Source organism: Stegostoma tigrinum, chromosome 4, assembly GCF_030684315.1.
Source record: "Stegostoma tigrinum isolate sSteTig4 chromosome 4, sSteTig4.hap1, whole genome shotgun sequence".
Classification (NCBI taxonomy): Eukaryota; Metazoa; Chordata; class Chondrichthyes; order Orectolobiformes; family Stegostomatidae; genus Stegostoma; species Stegostoma tigrinum.
The window spans coordinates 43,831,983-43,846,758 of NC_081357.1; the positions used below are offsets into that span (position 1 = coordinate 43,831,983).

Genomic DNA, 14,776 nt, shown 5'->3' on the forward strand with positions numbered 1-14,776 from the left:
TGAAAGTTTCGCTTTTACATTCAAAACAAACAACATCGACACTGTCAAAGTGAAGACATTGTCAGAATTTTATCAGGACAATACAAATGTGCTCACTACCTTTTGCATATTCTAGTATTAGCAGGAAGAAATTGGGCCTATAAAAGCATCACAAACCTAGTTCTTTACTTCATTTACGAAATGTATGATTCTGTGACTGACAAACTCTACACTCTGTCTCAGATAATGGCCACTCTTTAACCAAATATTTCAGACTTCACTTCCAGAGACTTTTCGGTCACAGAAGAGGAGCAGTCAGTACAACTGAACCCATGCTGTCTTCACCTAACGGCAATGGCATTTACTAGCAGAAATTCCGAAAAGTAATCCAGAAACGGAAATAGACTGACTTTTGCTCATTCTAACCTCAGAGTGTAAAGGTCATACATAGCACAATTACAGTTGCTCAGTGAAACTTTTTCTTTAAATGGATTAATAAGAAAGAAACACGAGGAACTTCATTCCAAAGCGAATACAGATTTGGGAAACTTCCATTAAGAAGGTCAGAGGATATTTTATCTTTTCCACATATCTTATTCTAGCATAAAAGATAAAGACACTCAAACTTCTCAGATCACTATTATTTGCACAGGTCGACCAAAAAGTATTGCATCTGGCTCAACTCCAGTGCCTGCCTACTCTTGCACTGCCATGTGTATAGAGGATAAGTGCCCAGCTTCAAACATTTCCCAGAATCAGCTCCAATTAGCCTCAAGAGCAGGAAGGTCAATCTACAGATTCCTCAGGGATCTAGGCACTTGCCTTGAATTCAACTGATGAAAATCTTATGTGCAAATATCTGTACAAAGCAGTGGCAATATGGCACAATGACACCATTGGTGCTAAGGAAGCCCTAGTTCAAACCTTGAATGGGCTTGTACTTACTGGAATTTAGAAGAATAAATTGATTTCATAGAAACGTAAAATCCTGATGGGACTGAACAGATATAAGAAATAGGAACAGGAGTAGGCCTTTCGGCCCATTGAGTCTGCTCAGCTATTCAATAGGATCATGGCTGTTCCAATATTCCTCATGTCCTCTTTCCTGCCCTTTCCCCAAAACCCTTGATACCCCTACTGATCAAGAATCTATCTATATCAGCTTAAATTATACACTCTGTCACTACAGGTGATCCAAAAACTCTCAACTCACAGAGAAGAACTTCCTCCTTGTCTCAGCCTTATATTGGTGCTCGTTTATTCTGAGACTACGCCCTCCGATCTTACACTCTTCTATGAGGGGAAACACCCTGTAATTATTTACCCTGTCAAGTCCCTTAAGAATCCTTTATGTTGCAATGAGATTAATTCTCGTTCTTCTAAACATCAATGAGTAGAGTACCAATCTGGTCAGCCTTTATTTATAGATAATCATGCCTGAGGAAGGGTCACCGAACGCGAAACATTAATTCTGATTGTCTTTTCACAGATGCTGCCAGACCTGCTGAGCTTTTCCAGCAGCTCCTATTTTTGTACACACACTGCACCTGTTTGAACGGAACAAAACAAGCAAAAGCCATTCTCTGGTTTACTTGATTACACAACACCTTGCCCAATCAGAGTCAAGCTGCCTGATTTAAATTTAGAGGCTTGGCAATAAATTATCAGTCGTCATTCTCAAGTTGCATTCTCTATTGCAACACTTCTACCAATCACATTCTACTTATCCACAAACCAGCACTCTCTTCTCATCGTATAAAGTTGTTACATTGTCAGTCTTGCAAATAAGTGCAAGACAAAAAGCATAATGGAGGACTGCAGCAGGAATGCTGCTGGTGTCTACCTTGGAGAGACTTCCTTTTCTCAGCAGCTACAGCAAAGGTGGTGGTTTCATGACCATGGTATATACAATTTGATTGCTTAAGACACTGGAGAATTCTGAGGCTTAGCAAAATTATTCATGCCATCATAAGGTGGATGTAAACAAACAAAATAAGATTTAAAAACTTTAGACTATATAATGCCATTCTTAAATGCTTGAAACTTTAGGAGATTAAATTGTAGTAGAGATGATATAATTGAAGAAAAATGGTAGATCTTTTCTAATTGTTGATTGATATTCACACCTGGATCGCTGGCAAAAGGGTGTTGACATTTAAATGTAGAATTATAGTACATGACCATATCTTGTACAGAACAGCTACAATGAAAACTCTAATTTCTCCTTTTTTTCCTTCACTTTTGATAATTCTCACCCATAATAAAATGTCCACTTCGGTCAGCACATGATGCTGCCAAACTTCTCCCATCATGAGAAAATTGTATGAAGTAGCATCCTGTCTGTCCCCCTCGAAATGACAGCAAGAGTTTGTTTGGAATACGACAAACCTAAAGGATTGTAAATTTTACATGTCAGTATTGTCATTTCAGAAGCAAGGTAACATGGAAGCAGCATTCACAAGGATACTTTAGAAAGAAAGATAGCACAAAAATGAATAAAATTTATAAAAGTAGAGATTATATTTTGGGTGACTGCAAAAAGGTAAAGTTGCCGTAGTCTTACCAATCTTATGAGAGAGGCAACTGATGGTGGTTCAACCTGAGAGTCAGCACACGTGAGGTGATGGGAGATGTTGAGGAGAGTCCTTCACAGTAGCCTCAGCCAGTGCAGGAATTGAACCCACACTGTTGGTGTCACTCTGCATTGCAAATTGGCCACCCAGCCAACTGAGCTAAATGATCTCCCAGTGATAATACAAAATGGGCGATTAACCATTTTACACCTTCCATGATTGTTTCAATTTTTGTTGCAGTCACATGTAAGTTAAGTGCATTCCTTTACCTGTCCAGGTAGTCTAGTCCACTTCAAAAGATCCAACTTCTGGTATTCTAGAGTTGATGAAACAGCTCCTTGTACCAACTCAGTCTGAAGATCACTGTATGAAATAGTGCCTTGTTCTCGTTGAATAGCCATCATAGAACGTACAGAAGGATTTACCTATTTAAAAGGCACAACTACTCAAAGAAGAACTTGAATTTTTCACAGAGTGCTTTTCTTTGTTTTAGGACATCCTTTAGTCAATAGAGTATTTTTAAAGTCTAATCGCAGTTGAAACTTAGAAAATCTATTGAACAGGAGTTCTTTCATCTGCCTTTTGTGTTTCATTTTTGCATAGATCACAAAATTGTCGCAGTGGACAGGGAGTTTATTTGGCTATTAATGCTCCACTAGCTCATCAAATGAGATTCCTTACCTAATGCCAATCTCCTGCTTTTTCCTCATGTCCTGGTATATTATTTTATCTAAACAATCATCCAATGTTCCATTGAATGCCTCAACTGAACCTGCCTCCACCACAGTCTGCGCAGTGCAGTATACACACTAACTGTTCGCTGAGTAAAAACATCTTCCCTCACTTCACCCCTGCTTCTTTTGCAGATCACTTTAAATCTATGCTCTCTTGCTCTTGTTCCTTTTATGAGCGAAAATTGTTTCTCCTTATCTACGCTATCTAGTCCACTTACAATTTTGAAAACTTCCATCACGTTCCCTCTTAGACTTCTTTTCTCCAAGGAGAACAGTCCATACTTCTTCAATATAATCTCATAAATGATCTCAAAATATCTCTGGAAGCATTCTTATAAATGACTTCTGCACTCTTTCTAATGCATTCACTTCTTTCTAAAATGTGGTACCTTGGACTGTACACAATACGACAGCTGAGATCTAACCAGTTTCTTTTACAAGTTCACACCGGCCTTTGTCCTTTTTAATGGAGCTAAGCATACTGCATGTTTCACTTACTGCTCTCTCTGCCTGTCCTGCCATGTCCAATGATCCATGTACATTTACAGCCACGTCTGCCTACTCCTGCACCCCCTCTTAAAACTGTATCCCTTATCAAACTGTATCCCTTGTCTTTCAATGTCTTTCCTACCAAAATGCATCACCTCATATTTCTCTACATTGAAACTCATCTGCCAACTATCTGTCCACTCCACCAGCCTGTTCATGTTCTTCTGGAGTTTCAAACTATCCTGCTCACAGTTTACAATTCTTGCAAGTTTTGTGTTATCTGACAACTTTGAAACTGGCCCTGCACACCAAGATCTCGAATATTAAAATATATCAAGTATCATTATACGAAACCCTCAGGGACTCCACTAAGAACTTTCCTTCATCCCAATCAATATCCATCGACCATCACTCGCTGTTTTCTATCACTCAACTAATTTTGTAACCATGTTGTTCCAACTCTTATTCCATGACCTGTAATTTTCCCAACAAGTCAGTTGTGTGGCACCTTACCATGTCTCTAACAGAAAAGATAATGAGATTTTTACAAAAATATACTATAACTGCTATTAAGATGCTGTTAACGCAATCAGCATCCTGGAATTACTGATAAAGTAGCATCAAGCTTCTTAATGAATTAATGTTCCAGATCAGGCTACAGGAAAAAATGGCCATGAAAGGTTTTTACAGACCATGTTTAAAAATGCTTTAGAAAGTGAAAAAAAAAGCAATGCAAAAATATATACCCACCAATCACAATGTTAAAAGCAATTCATATATCCAGGAAATGTACAGATTGTGTATAGCCTTTCAAAGGATCTTAAATTAAACTCACATTTTGAGGTAGCCTTAAACCTTTCACTGTAACGTATAAGGTTGAAGGGTATTGATTCCAAGGGCGCTTCTTCCACCATTCAAACACATCGATGGAATTGGACAGCTTCTTGACTTTTACAGGTGGATAATATAACTGCAGGCGCAGTTTTCGATCAATATTCAACACTCCATTAGCACCCACCAGCTATGAAACAACAACAGAGATGTCTATGTTCGTATGTGGGACATACTAACTGAAGCATAAAATAGGAACAATCACCAACATATGAGAATACACAAAGGCAATCTGCCCAAATTCTTCAGGGCCCACTCCACCTCCTTGAGGTCAGAGACACAATCCACTGCAGGTAAGAAGAAAAATACCATTCTTTAATTTCTGTCTTGATAAAACTGTAACTTAGCCTCAGGATAAGGTAATCAATCGTCTCTTGGATGAATTATTGAAATTTGGGCAAGGTTTAGAGCTTTTATGAAAATCACAAATAGAACACCAGTTCTGAGCCGACATGATTTCCCAGTGAAGGTCAGGAATTCTTCAATTGCAACATGAACTCTTAATATGGGAAACAAAGGTTGAAAGGAGAAGTGGAATGAGTATAAGATCAGCTTTGGCCTCATACTAAGAATTAAAAGGTCAAGCCAATGAAGTGGAATTCCCCCAGATAAAACACAGACTGTTTATTTCCAGCTTTACGAATTTCAGCCCAATCTGTATATGTTCACGTCTGAGTAGCTGACGTTAGAGAGCGAAGCTGGGCAGGTGGTAGAAATAAAATTTTTGAATTAGGGGAATACTAATTTTAATTTGATAAAACAGAATCTGACCAAAGTGAATTTGGGGCAGCTGCCTATAGGAAAATCTACATCAAAGTAGTAAGAGTCTTTCAAAAAGAAAACTTTGAAAATGCAGGGCTAACAGGTTCCTATAAAATGTAAAGTGTGGAACCAAAAATCCCAGAGAACCCAGAATATTGTGGCCGTCACAAATTAATTAAGGGGAGAAAAAGGAAGTTTATGGTAGATGTCAAAGGTTCAGAATATCAAAATCCCTAGGGGCAGATAGGAAGTGCAGGGAATTACTTAAAATAGAAATTAGGAAAGTAAAGAAGGGGCCATGAAAGAAACACTTGCAGACAAAATAATGGAAAACCCAAAGGCATTTTATACATACAGTATATCAGGAGAAAGTCATAACCAATGAAAGTTTGGTGGCAAAACACAGGTGGAGCCAGAAGATGAGGGTGAGATTTTAAGTGAGTACTTTACATCTGTACTCATGTTAGAGAAGAATGACACAGTTACAGAAATCAAGGAAGAGGGCAATAATATACTTCAATAAGTTATAATTGAGACAGAACAGGTATTAGCGTGCTTAAAATTGGATAAGTCACCAGGCCATTATGGGAGGCAAAGCGGAATTTGCAGGAACCTTGATGTTCATTTTTAAATCCTCTTTGGATATAGGAGAGCTGCCAGAGGACTAGAGTACAGTTACTCTGGTAACTTCAGTCAAGAAGCAAGGTAAAGGTGAAACTGGGAAATATAGGCCTGTGAGTCTAATATCAGTTGAAGGAAACTACTGGCAAGGATTCTGAGGGTTAGAACTAATTTCCACTAGGAGAGGCAAGGATTAATCAGGGTAATCAGTATGGCTTAGTCAGGGGATCTGACAGGCTTGACTGAGTGTTTCAAAGAGGTAAGATGTGTGGACGTGGTCTACATGGACTTCAGTAAGGATTTTGACAAGGTCCTGCATGAAAAAAATGATCAATAAAGTAAAAATCCATGGAATCCAGGGAAATTTGGCAAATCTGATACTAAATTGGTTTAGTGGCAGGAGGCAGAGGGCGATGGTTATTTTTGGACTTGCGTGTCTATGTCGAATGGCATACCACGAAGTTCAGTGCTGGAGTTCTTGTTGCGTGTAAATTAATGGCCTTACCACAAATATCAAAAAATTTGATCAGCAAGTTTGCAGATGACACAGAAATTGGCAGAATGGTAAATAGTGAGGAGGAAAGCCTTAGACTACACAGGATATGGACAAACGGGTCAGGTGGAAGAACAACAGCAAATGGAATTTAATCCTTAAAAGTACGAGGTGATGCAATTTGTACGGGTTGACAAGGCAGAGAAATAGGTGATGAATGATGAGGCCTTAGGAACTGCAGAGTAGAGGGACCTTGATGTGCACATCTATAGATCCTTCAAGGCAACGATATGGGTGGATAAAGTGGTTAAGGCAGAATCTGGGATATCTGCATTTATTAGTCGAAGCACTGAATACAAAAACAGAGTGGTTGTGATGAAGCCGCATAAGTTGTTATTTAGGCCACAGCTTGAGAACCGTGCCCAATTCTGCCTGTCACACAAAAGAAAGGATGTGATTGCACTCGAAAGGGTACAGAGGAGTTTCACCATGACGTTGCCTAAACTGGAGCATTTCAACTGTGAAGACAGACTAGATAGGCTCGGACTGTTTTGCATAGAGCCGAGAAGGATCTGATTGAAGTGGTCAAAATTATAAGGGGCATTGACAGGGTACATAGTAAGAAACACTTTCTCTTCATAGATGGATTAATAACCGCAAAGCACAAACTTAAGGTATAAGGTTTAGAGTAGATTTAAGGAAGAATGATTTTCACCCAGAATTTGGTGAGTATCTGAAACCCTCTGCCTGAAAGGATGGTAGAGGCAGGATCCATCACAATATTTAGAAAATAGTTATTTGATCACTTGAAATATCGTAACATATAAGTCTACAGGAAAAGTGCTGGAAAATGTTGACACGAATGGGCCAAAGGGCCTCTTTCCTTGCTGTAAAACTCTATAGCTCTAAACCCAGTAGTCCGCTAATTGCTTTCAGGCATAGGAGAAGATAACTTGTACAGATCCCTGATTATATATGCACCACATAATCCTCAAAATCACAAAGCAAGACACAAGTATAATCTCAATATAGGATCATCATTTACCAGGTCAGTCAGGAAACAACAATAAATGCATCTAAGCTTTGACAACAAATTCTAAAAGAGAATAGACAGGTTATGATAATGTGGTTGAAACCTTGTTTGCATCCACTTGTTCAGATTTTCAGGTTTCTATTTTATTCATTCACGGAATGTGAACTTTGCTTGCTAAGCCAGCATTTATTGCCCATCCTTAGCTGCCCTTGAGAACGTAGTGATGAGTTGCCTTCTTTAACAGCTGCAGTCCGCTTGATGCAGGTAGACCCACAATTCCACTGAGAAGATAGTACTAGGATTTTGACCCTGTGACACTGAAGAAACAGCTATATACTTCCGAGTCAGGATGGTGAATGGCTTGGAGAACTAGTAGATTAATATCTTCCCATTTATCTGCTGTCTTTCTAAATGGTCGTGCACATGGGTTTACTAAGTGCTCTCTAAGGAGCCTGGTTAAATTTCTGCAACGCACCTTATAGGTAGTATACACCGCTGCTCCAGAGCATCATGGTGGAGGCACTGCGTATTTCTGGATCTGGTGCCAATCAAGCATGTTTTTAGTCCTGGATGGTGTCAAGTTTCTTAAATGACTCATCCAGACAAGTGGGAAGTATTCTATCACACTCCTGACTCGTACTTTGTAGTTGGTGGACAGGCGTTGAGGAGTCAATAGACAAGTACTCAGTGCACAATACCTAGGCTCTGACCTGTTCTTGTAGCTACATTATTTATATGACTAATCCAGTTTGGTTTCTGGTCAATAGTAACCAAAAGGATGTTGACAATGGGGATTCAATGATGGTAACAGCATTGAACATCAACTGAAGATGGTCAGATTCACTCGTGTTCAGGATGACCTTCACCTGCCACTTGTGTGTGTGTGAATGTTACTTTCCAGTTGTCAGCCCGAACCTGGATATTATCCAAGGCTTGCTGCATTTGGGCATGGATTGCTTCAGTATACGAGGAGTTGCAATTGTTACTGAGCTTCATGCAATTACCAGTGAACGTTTCTGACCTTATGATACAGGAGTCATTGATGAAACAGTTGAAGATGGTTAGGTGCAGGACACTCGCTGAGAAACTCCTGCAGAGACATATTGGAACTGAGATGAATGAACTCCAACAACCACAGCCACTTTCTTTGTACCAGGCATGAATCCAAACAGTGGAGAATGTCCCCTGAGTCCCACTGACACCAGTTTGTAAAGAGCTCCTTAATGTCATTCTCGATTAAATATAATCTTGATGCCAATGCAGTCACTCTCACCTCACCTCTAGAATTCAGCTCTTTCATCCACTTTTGGACAAATGCTGCAATGAGGTCAGGAACTGTTTCGGCAGAACCCAAAATGCACTTCAGTAAGCTCTGAGAGAGGGAGGCAACAAAACGATATACTGAAGTCTAAGATCTAGCCCCATCATTTCTGTTCTGAGGAAGGGTCACCAGACCCAAACGTTAACTCTGTTTTTGCCTTCACAGATGCTGCCAGACCTGCTGAGCTTTTCCAGCAACTTTGTTTTTGTTCCATCATTTCAGCTTCAACTTCATCACAGAAGAGAGAGGGTGTCCTAGTTTTAACAGCTGCAACTTCAAGACACTGCTGATTGGGAAAACAGTATCAAATCAAACAGTAAAATTACAGGAAACTGGTGGGTTCATTCAGTCATGATTTTCAAAAGTGCACTTTTTTGGAAGAAGAGATTAACTGAGAAACAACAGGAATAAATGAGTCATTAGAGATTCACCCCAATGCAAGTCAAATCAAAAACAACATTTGTACATGAAACCCTGCTGTCATTACAGAGATGTGAATGTCCAACTGTTAAGTTGAGAGGCACTGTAATAGCAATCCAGTTCACAGTATGCTATCCTTTACTGGTTATTTTCAGAGTAATCTGAAGCTAATCTTCTTGTCTTGACCGCAGCTGCCAAGATACCACCAGCAATTTCTACAGGCCTGAGCAAACTATCCTGGTAATGAAGATGCATCCTCAGGGTCCTCAGCAGTAGAAGGGCAGATATCGAGTAGTGGAATCTTAGATGGTATGTGAAGTTTTAAAGTACACAGGGATAGTCAGTGATGGCCTCAATCTTGACTACAGGCATCTGCGTGAAACCATTTGGGATGGTGCTGTGGAGTGGCAAAGAAAGCAAGCATCTCATGTGGCAAATTCAGAAGCCAAATAGGTGACTCCCTTTTATTTAGCATACACAAGTTCCTTTTCCTACTGGTGGCATCATTCCAAACACAATTAAGCTGTGAGCTATAAAAATACCACTGGAAAAGCAATTGCTGCATTTAAACAAACTAAATCAGAGCCAAAAATATGCCAAGATCTTGAAAATATTGCAGGCAACTGACTGCTTTGCTTCAGAATATAGCTATGTCTATAATACTTTACCTTTAGAAATGCCCAAGCTATTTTTCGCCAACCTCCTTCACTGCTTTGAGTTGCGTAGTTGGCTTTGGCTTCGTCCATGCTTACAAATTCAAGGATCTGTAAATATTAAAATATCTCATAAGAACTGCAAAGAACCCAAAACAAACACTAGATAATATCTAGCTCAAAGTAGCTCTAAAATGCAGCTTAAATACTGAGTAGCTGATTGTTAACAAGCCATTACAGAAACTGCTGTTCACAACTCAATAACATGGGAACAGAAAAAATATAACCAGAGGATCATATAAGTATAGTGAAGTGCAACTTTTAAAGGAAACAAAAAATATTGAAGGTGATAAGGAAACATGGTGGAGTAACATATTCTATTCATGGCAGCAAAATACTGATTACTTTTCCAATTGGAAGGTTTTTACATCACTGTGAAGATCAAGTAAATGTTCTTCGTGCCAATGATATTCATTACGCAGAATGCCAATTTAAAATGGGATAAAACTAACCTCAGCTGAAACATTTCTAACTTAGTCTTACCCTAAAGCATTTGAATTGTAAAAACCTAAAAAAAAATTCTCATGTTGATTTTTAAAGCCTAGAAAGATGACTTGGTAGTTTTTTCTCTAGATTCTCAAGAGGTGTCTGACAAAGTGCAGTGTAGAGTGTACTGCATAGCTAAGATTGCATTCCACGTTTAAGAGATGGCAGGAGTGCAGCTTCGGACTTTTGCAGCCCACAGCTGTTCTCCTGCCAACTAGCCTGCCCACAGATCTTCTGAATTCCACTGGAAGAGATGTGCTATTCACATTAGTTTCCATTTATTTCCTTCAGCCAATTCCTGGAGTCCCTTGGTAGAACAGTGAGGAGGTTGTAGAGTTGCTTCAGGGTGGTTTGGACAAACTGTGTGAGTAGTGAAATACAAGGCAAAGGGGGTATAATATTGATAAATATGTGGTTATCTGTACAGGCAGCAAAAACAGGAAAGCAGTTTATCTGAATGGAAATACAGTAGGAAAGGGGAAGGCAGAGCGAAACCTGGGTGTCCTTGTACACAGTCACTGAAAGTAAGCACGCAGATACAGCAGGCAGTGGAGAAGGCAAATGATATGTTGGCCTACAAAGCAAGAGTATTAGAGTACAGGAGCAAGGGTGTCTATCGTCAGGGCTGTACAGAGACCACACCTGGCAGTTTTTGTCTCTTTATCTGAGGAAAGATGTTCTGGCTACTGAGGGAGTGTAAAGGAGGTTTACCAGACTGATACCTGGGATGGTGGGTCTGACATATGAGGAGATATTGGATTGGTTAAGACCAGAAATTCATAAATCTCTAAAATACCAGACAAGGTAAATACAGGAAGGATGTCCCTGGTCCCCAGGGAGTCCACAGCCAGGGGTCATGGTCCAAGGATACACAGTAGACCATTCAGGACTTAGATGAAGAGAAATCTCTTCACCTATACAATGGTGAGCCTTGGAATTTTCTACCACAGAAGGTGGTTGAGGCCAAAACATTAAATGTTTACAAGAAGGAGTTAGAGTGGGGTTAAAGGGATCAAAGGGTATGTGTAGAAAGTGGCGACAAGATACTGAGCTGTATGATCAGCCGTATCACACTGAATGCTGGAGCAGACTTGAAGGGCTGAATGGCTTACTCTTGTTCTATTTTCTACGTTTCGTTTCTTGAATCTGAAGGCAAAATGAAATAGAAAGATTGTCAGCTCAAAACGAATGGCAGAGAATCATACTGATTAATTTTTTTTTAAGCCACTGATTTAGGATAAATTCACTTCCAAAAGTCATAAATGTGGGTTTTGCGGCTTAAGGATTTCAAAAATGGCAGAACAGCGAAGTCAGCAAAACGATGAAAAACAAGGGCTATGTCTTCAATCGCAATTTCTACACTCATGATCTAGGTCTCATTCTGATGAGCATGTATGCATTTGAACTATGTTAAAACAAGCAAAAAAAACTCACTCATGATAAAATATACTATACTACTCACCTTGGTCTAATTGGCATATAGAAAGTTGAACATGATACAGCACAGATTAAATAAGTATGTCAGATTAAAACCCAAATCTCTGATACCTCAAAGAACAGAAGACTAGAAGGTGAATCCATGAATTCATGAAGAAAGTAACCAAATCGCTCATTGAATATAATTTGCTCCTCCCAGGCTGGAATTGCTGATTTTCTTTTCCGAAAATCGTATGGCTGTGTTATGATGGGAAGGATGTGTTCCACGTTCTCTTGCTCATAATATGAAGTGACAGGTCGGCTGCTATCAACATGAAAGAATTGGAATGATCATAAAGGAGAAAGTATTCATAAAGTATAAAATCTCAAGAGGTTTTTTATTCCAGCAACGTTTTTGGTAATAAACTCAAGTATTTTTACAAATTGGCCATATAAACTTCAAAGGCTTAAACATTGCACAATGGAACATTTTAAATTGATTTGGTCCACACTAACCACATTTGCTTAAACCAGACAAAACCTGTTGGTCCAAGAGATTGTTTTCATTAAGAATAACTAACGCTTCAAGTTAGAGCACAGTAGATCTCCATTTTCAGCTTAAAAAGATGTCTCAATCAATTGGTTTCAAGATATACAACTTCTGATCTTTGCCTTATCAATAACACAATCTGTACAACCAATTTGAATTGAGTAGTATTATTCTGACATTATCAGAGCTAAGAATTAAAAACAGAAGTTAATTTAAAGTTATGATATGAATGCTAAGCATATTCAGAATGTACCAGAGACTCTTACTACACACTTTCAAACATCCTTTTGGATACAAAAGTGTGTTAAATGAGTGAAGGGTATCAAAATGTTACCACCTGTTCAGAAAAGGGCAAAGGGCTAAACCCCAGATAACTACAGACAAATTAGCTCATCAATGGTGGGGAGGTCACTTTGAAACCAGTTTACAAATACCAACCATTTTGAAGAAATGAATTAATTAAGACAACAAAACCATTGACATCAATATGTGAACAGTGATGTGATTTAGGGGTGATGGGTTCATTTGTATAATAGGGGCAAAGGAAATCATTTTCAAAAAGAGATGAATAAAGACAAGAGGAAAAGAACTTGCATTCACATTGTGCCTTTCACAACATCCAAAATCCCTGTATAGTTAACTAAGCACTTCTGAAATGAAGCCATTGCCATAATGTTCCAACAAACAGAAGTGTGACACATCATCAGATAATGATATTTTTAAAAGTGGATGGTGGCTTTGAAATGCTTGTCAGGCACAAATAGTCTTGTGTGATCTTTTCTCTTCGCCAGTAAGGGTGGGTAAGGCCACAGTTCAGCAATGCCAAGATTGCGGAACTCCCTCTGAATTGCACTAGAGTATCAGCCTGGATCTTGGAGTGGGGTTTAAATCATTTTGACTCAGTAGTGAGAGTGCAGTGGAATTGTCACTATGGAAAAAGAATAAAGCTTTTTCATTCTTTTCTTTGAAGGGCAGTGGGTACCCATTTGTTGCCCTTGAACAGTGAAGCTCTCTAGGCCAGTGGTTTTCAATTGGCTTGTGTGCTGAGAAATTTGTGCGTCCATGCTTCTGAGATCCTCCATAGCTTCAATGTCTATTATTGAGGGCAGCAACTGCTCAGGAGAAGGTAAATCCGCTCAGTTATGCGGCTTTGTGTACCTTGTTGCTGAAAAGATTAGGGACCACCATTTTACGCCATTTCATAGAGCAGTTAAGAGTCAACCACATTGCCATGCATCTGCAGTTGCATTTAGGCCAGATGGTCTAAGGAAAGCAGATTTCCTTCTCTAGAGGGTAATAATGAAACAAATATTTGTTTTTATGACAATGATAGCTTCATAGGTTTTATTTTGGTTAAACCCGAGTTGTGTCGAGGTTTCTGGAGGGTTTTTTGCAACATTGCCTAGTGACTTCCTTCACCGTATCTTATCAAACTTGGCACATTGACCACCTACCTTATGGCATCTGTCACATCTGATTCCCGCCTAGTCATGCCACAAACGATTCTCAGAACAACCTACCACTCAACTGATGTCTTTGGGAAGATTTGCACATCTTGTGCTTGCACCATCTTTGAAAGTACCTGGACACTAGTACCTGGACAAGTATTGGCAATCTGGTACAGCGCCTTACTGGCAGCATATTAGTACAGTCGCCACAGGGCCACAATGCCCATGGTAAACAGCTGGAATGGCTGGGAAACTCCTTCTACATACCACCACGTGGTATAGATGCACCATAGAAAGCATTCTGTCTGGGTGCATAATGGCTTGGTACAGCAACTGTTCTGCCCAGGACTATAAGAGGAACAACAGAAAGTTATGTGCATGGCCCAGACCATTAGGGAAGCCAACCTCTCATCCATGGACTCCATCTACAATTCTCATTGTCATAAAAAGGCTGCCAAAATCATAAAGACCCATCCCACGCCAGTAATACTCTCTACCAACCTTTTCCGTCGGACAGAGGAGACAGAAGCTTGAAAACACGAACCAACAGGTTCAAGAATAATCTTCTTCCCTGCTGTTAACAGATGCTGAGCCGACCCCTCTAATTTCAATGTAATGTTGACCTTGTTTTTGTGCACATCCTGTGCAGTCATAACCTTGTATGCCTCGCTCTGTCTAAGCACCCTATGTTCTGCACATCCTTGCTTGTTATGATCTGACTGTACTGCTGGACAAACAAAACTTTTCATTCTATTTAGGTACATGTGACAACAATAAATAAAATAAAACAAAATCACATCCACTTTCTTGCCCTTCCCCCCCCGCGTAACCCTCAATTGCCCTACTA

At 39.5% G+C, this 14,776-nt stretch overlaps 1 protein-coding gene across 3 annotated transcripts in view; it reads right to left on the reverse strand.

Moving 5' to 3' along the window:
* Window positions 1-14,776, reverse strand: part of ahi1 (Abelson helper integration site 1) — a 249,179-nt gene that overhangs the window by 173,246 nt on the left and 61,157 nt on the right. For all 3 annotated transcript variants that reach the window (XM_048531564.2, XM_048531565.2, XM_048531563.2), the window contains exons 7-11: window positions 12,064-12,256; window positions 9,985-10,080; window positions 4,611-4,796; window positions 2,822-2,977; window positions 2,235-2,367 (exon numbers count right to left, since the gene is read on the reverse strand). In XM_048531564.2, coding sequence (XP_048387521.1) covers window positions 2,235-2,367; window positions 2,822-2,977; window positions 4,611-4,796; window positions 9,985-10,080; window positions 12,064-12,256 — 764 coding nt within the window. The remainder of the gene's footprint in view (window positions 1-2,234; window positions 2,368-2,821; window positions 2,978-4,610; window positions 4,797-9,984; window positions 10,081-12,063; window positions 12,257-14,776) is intronic.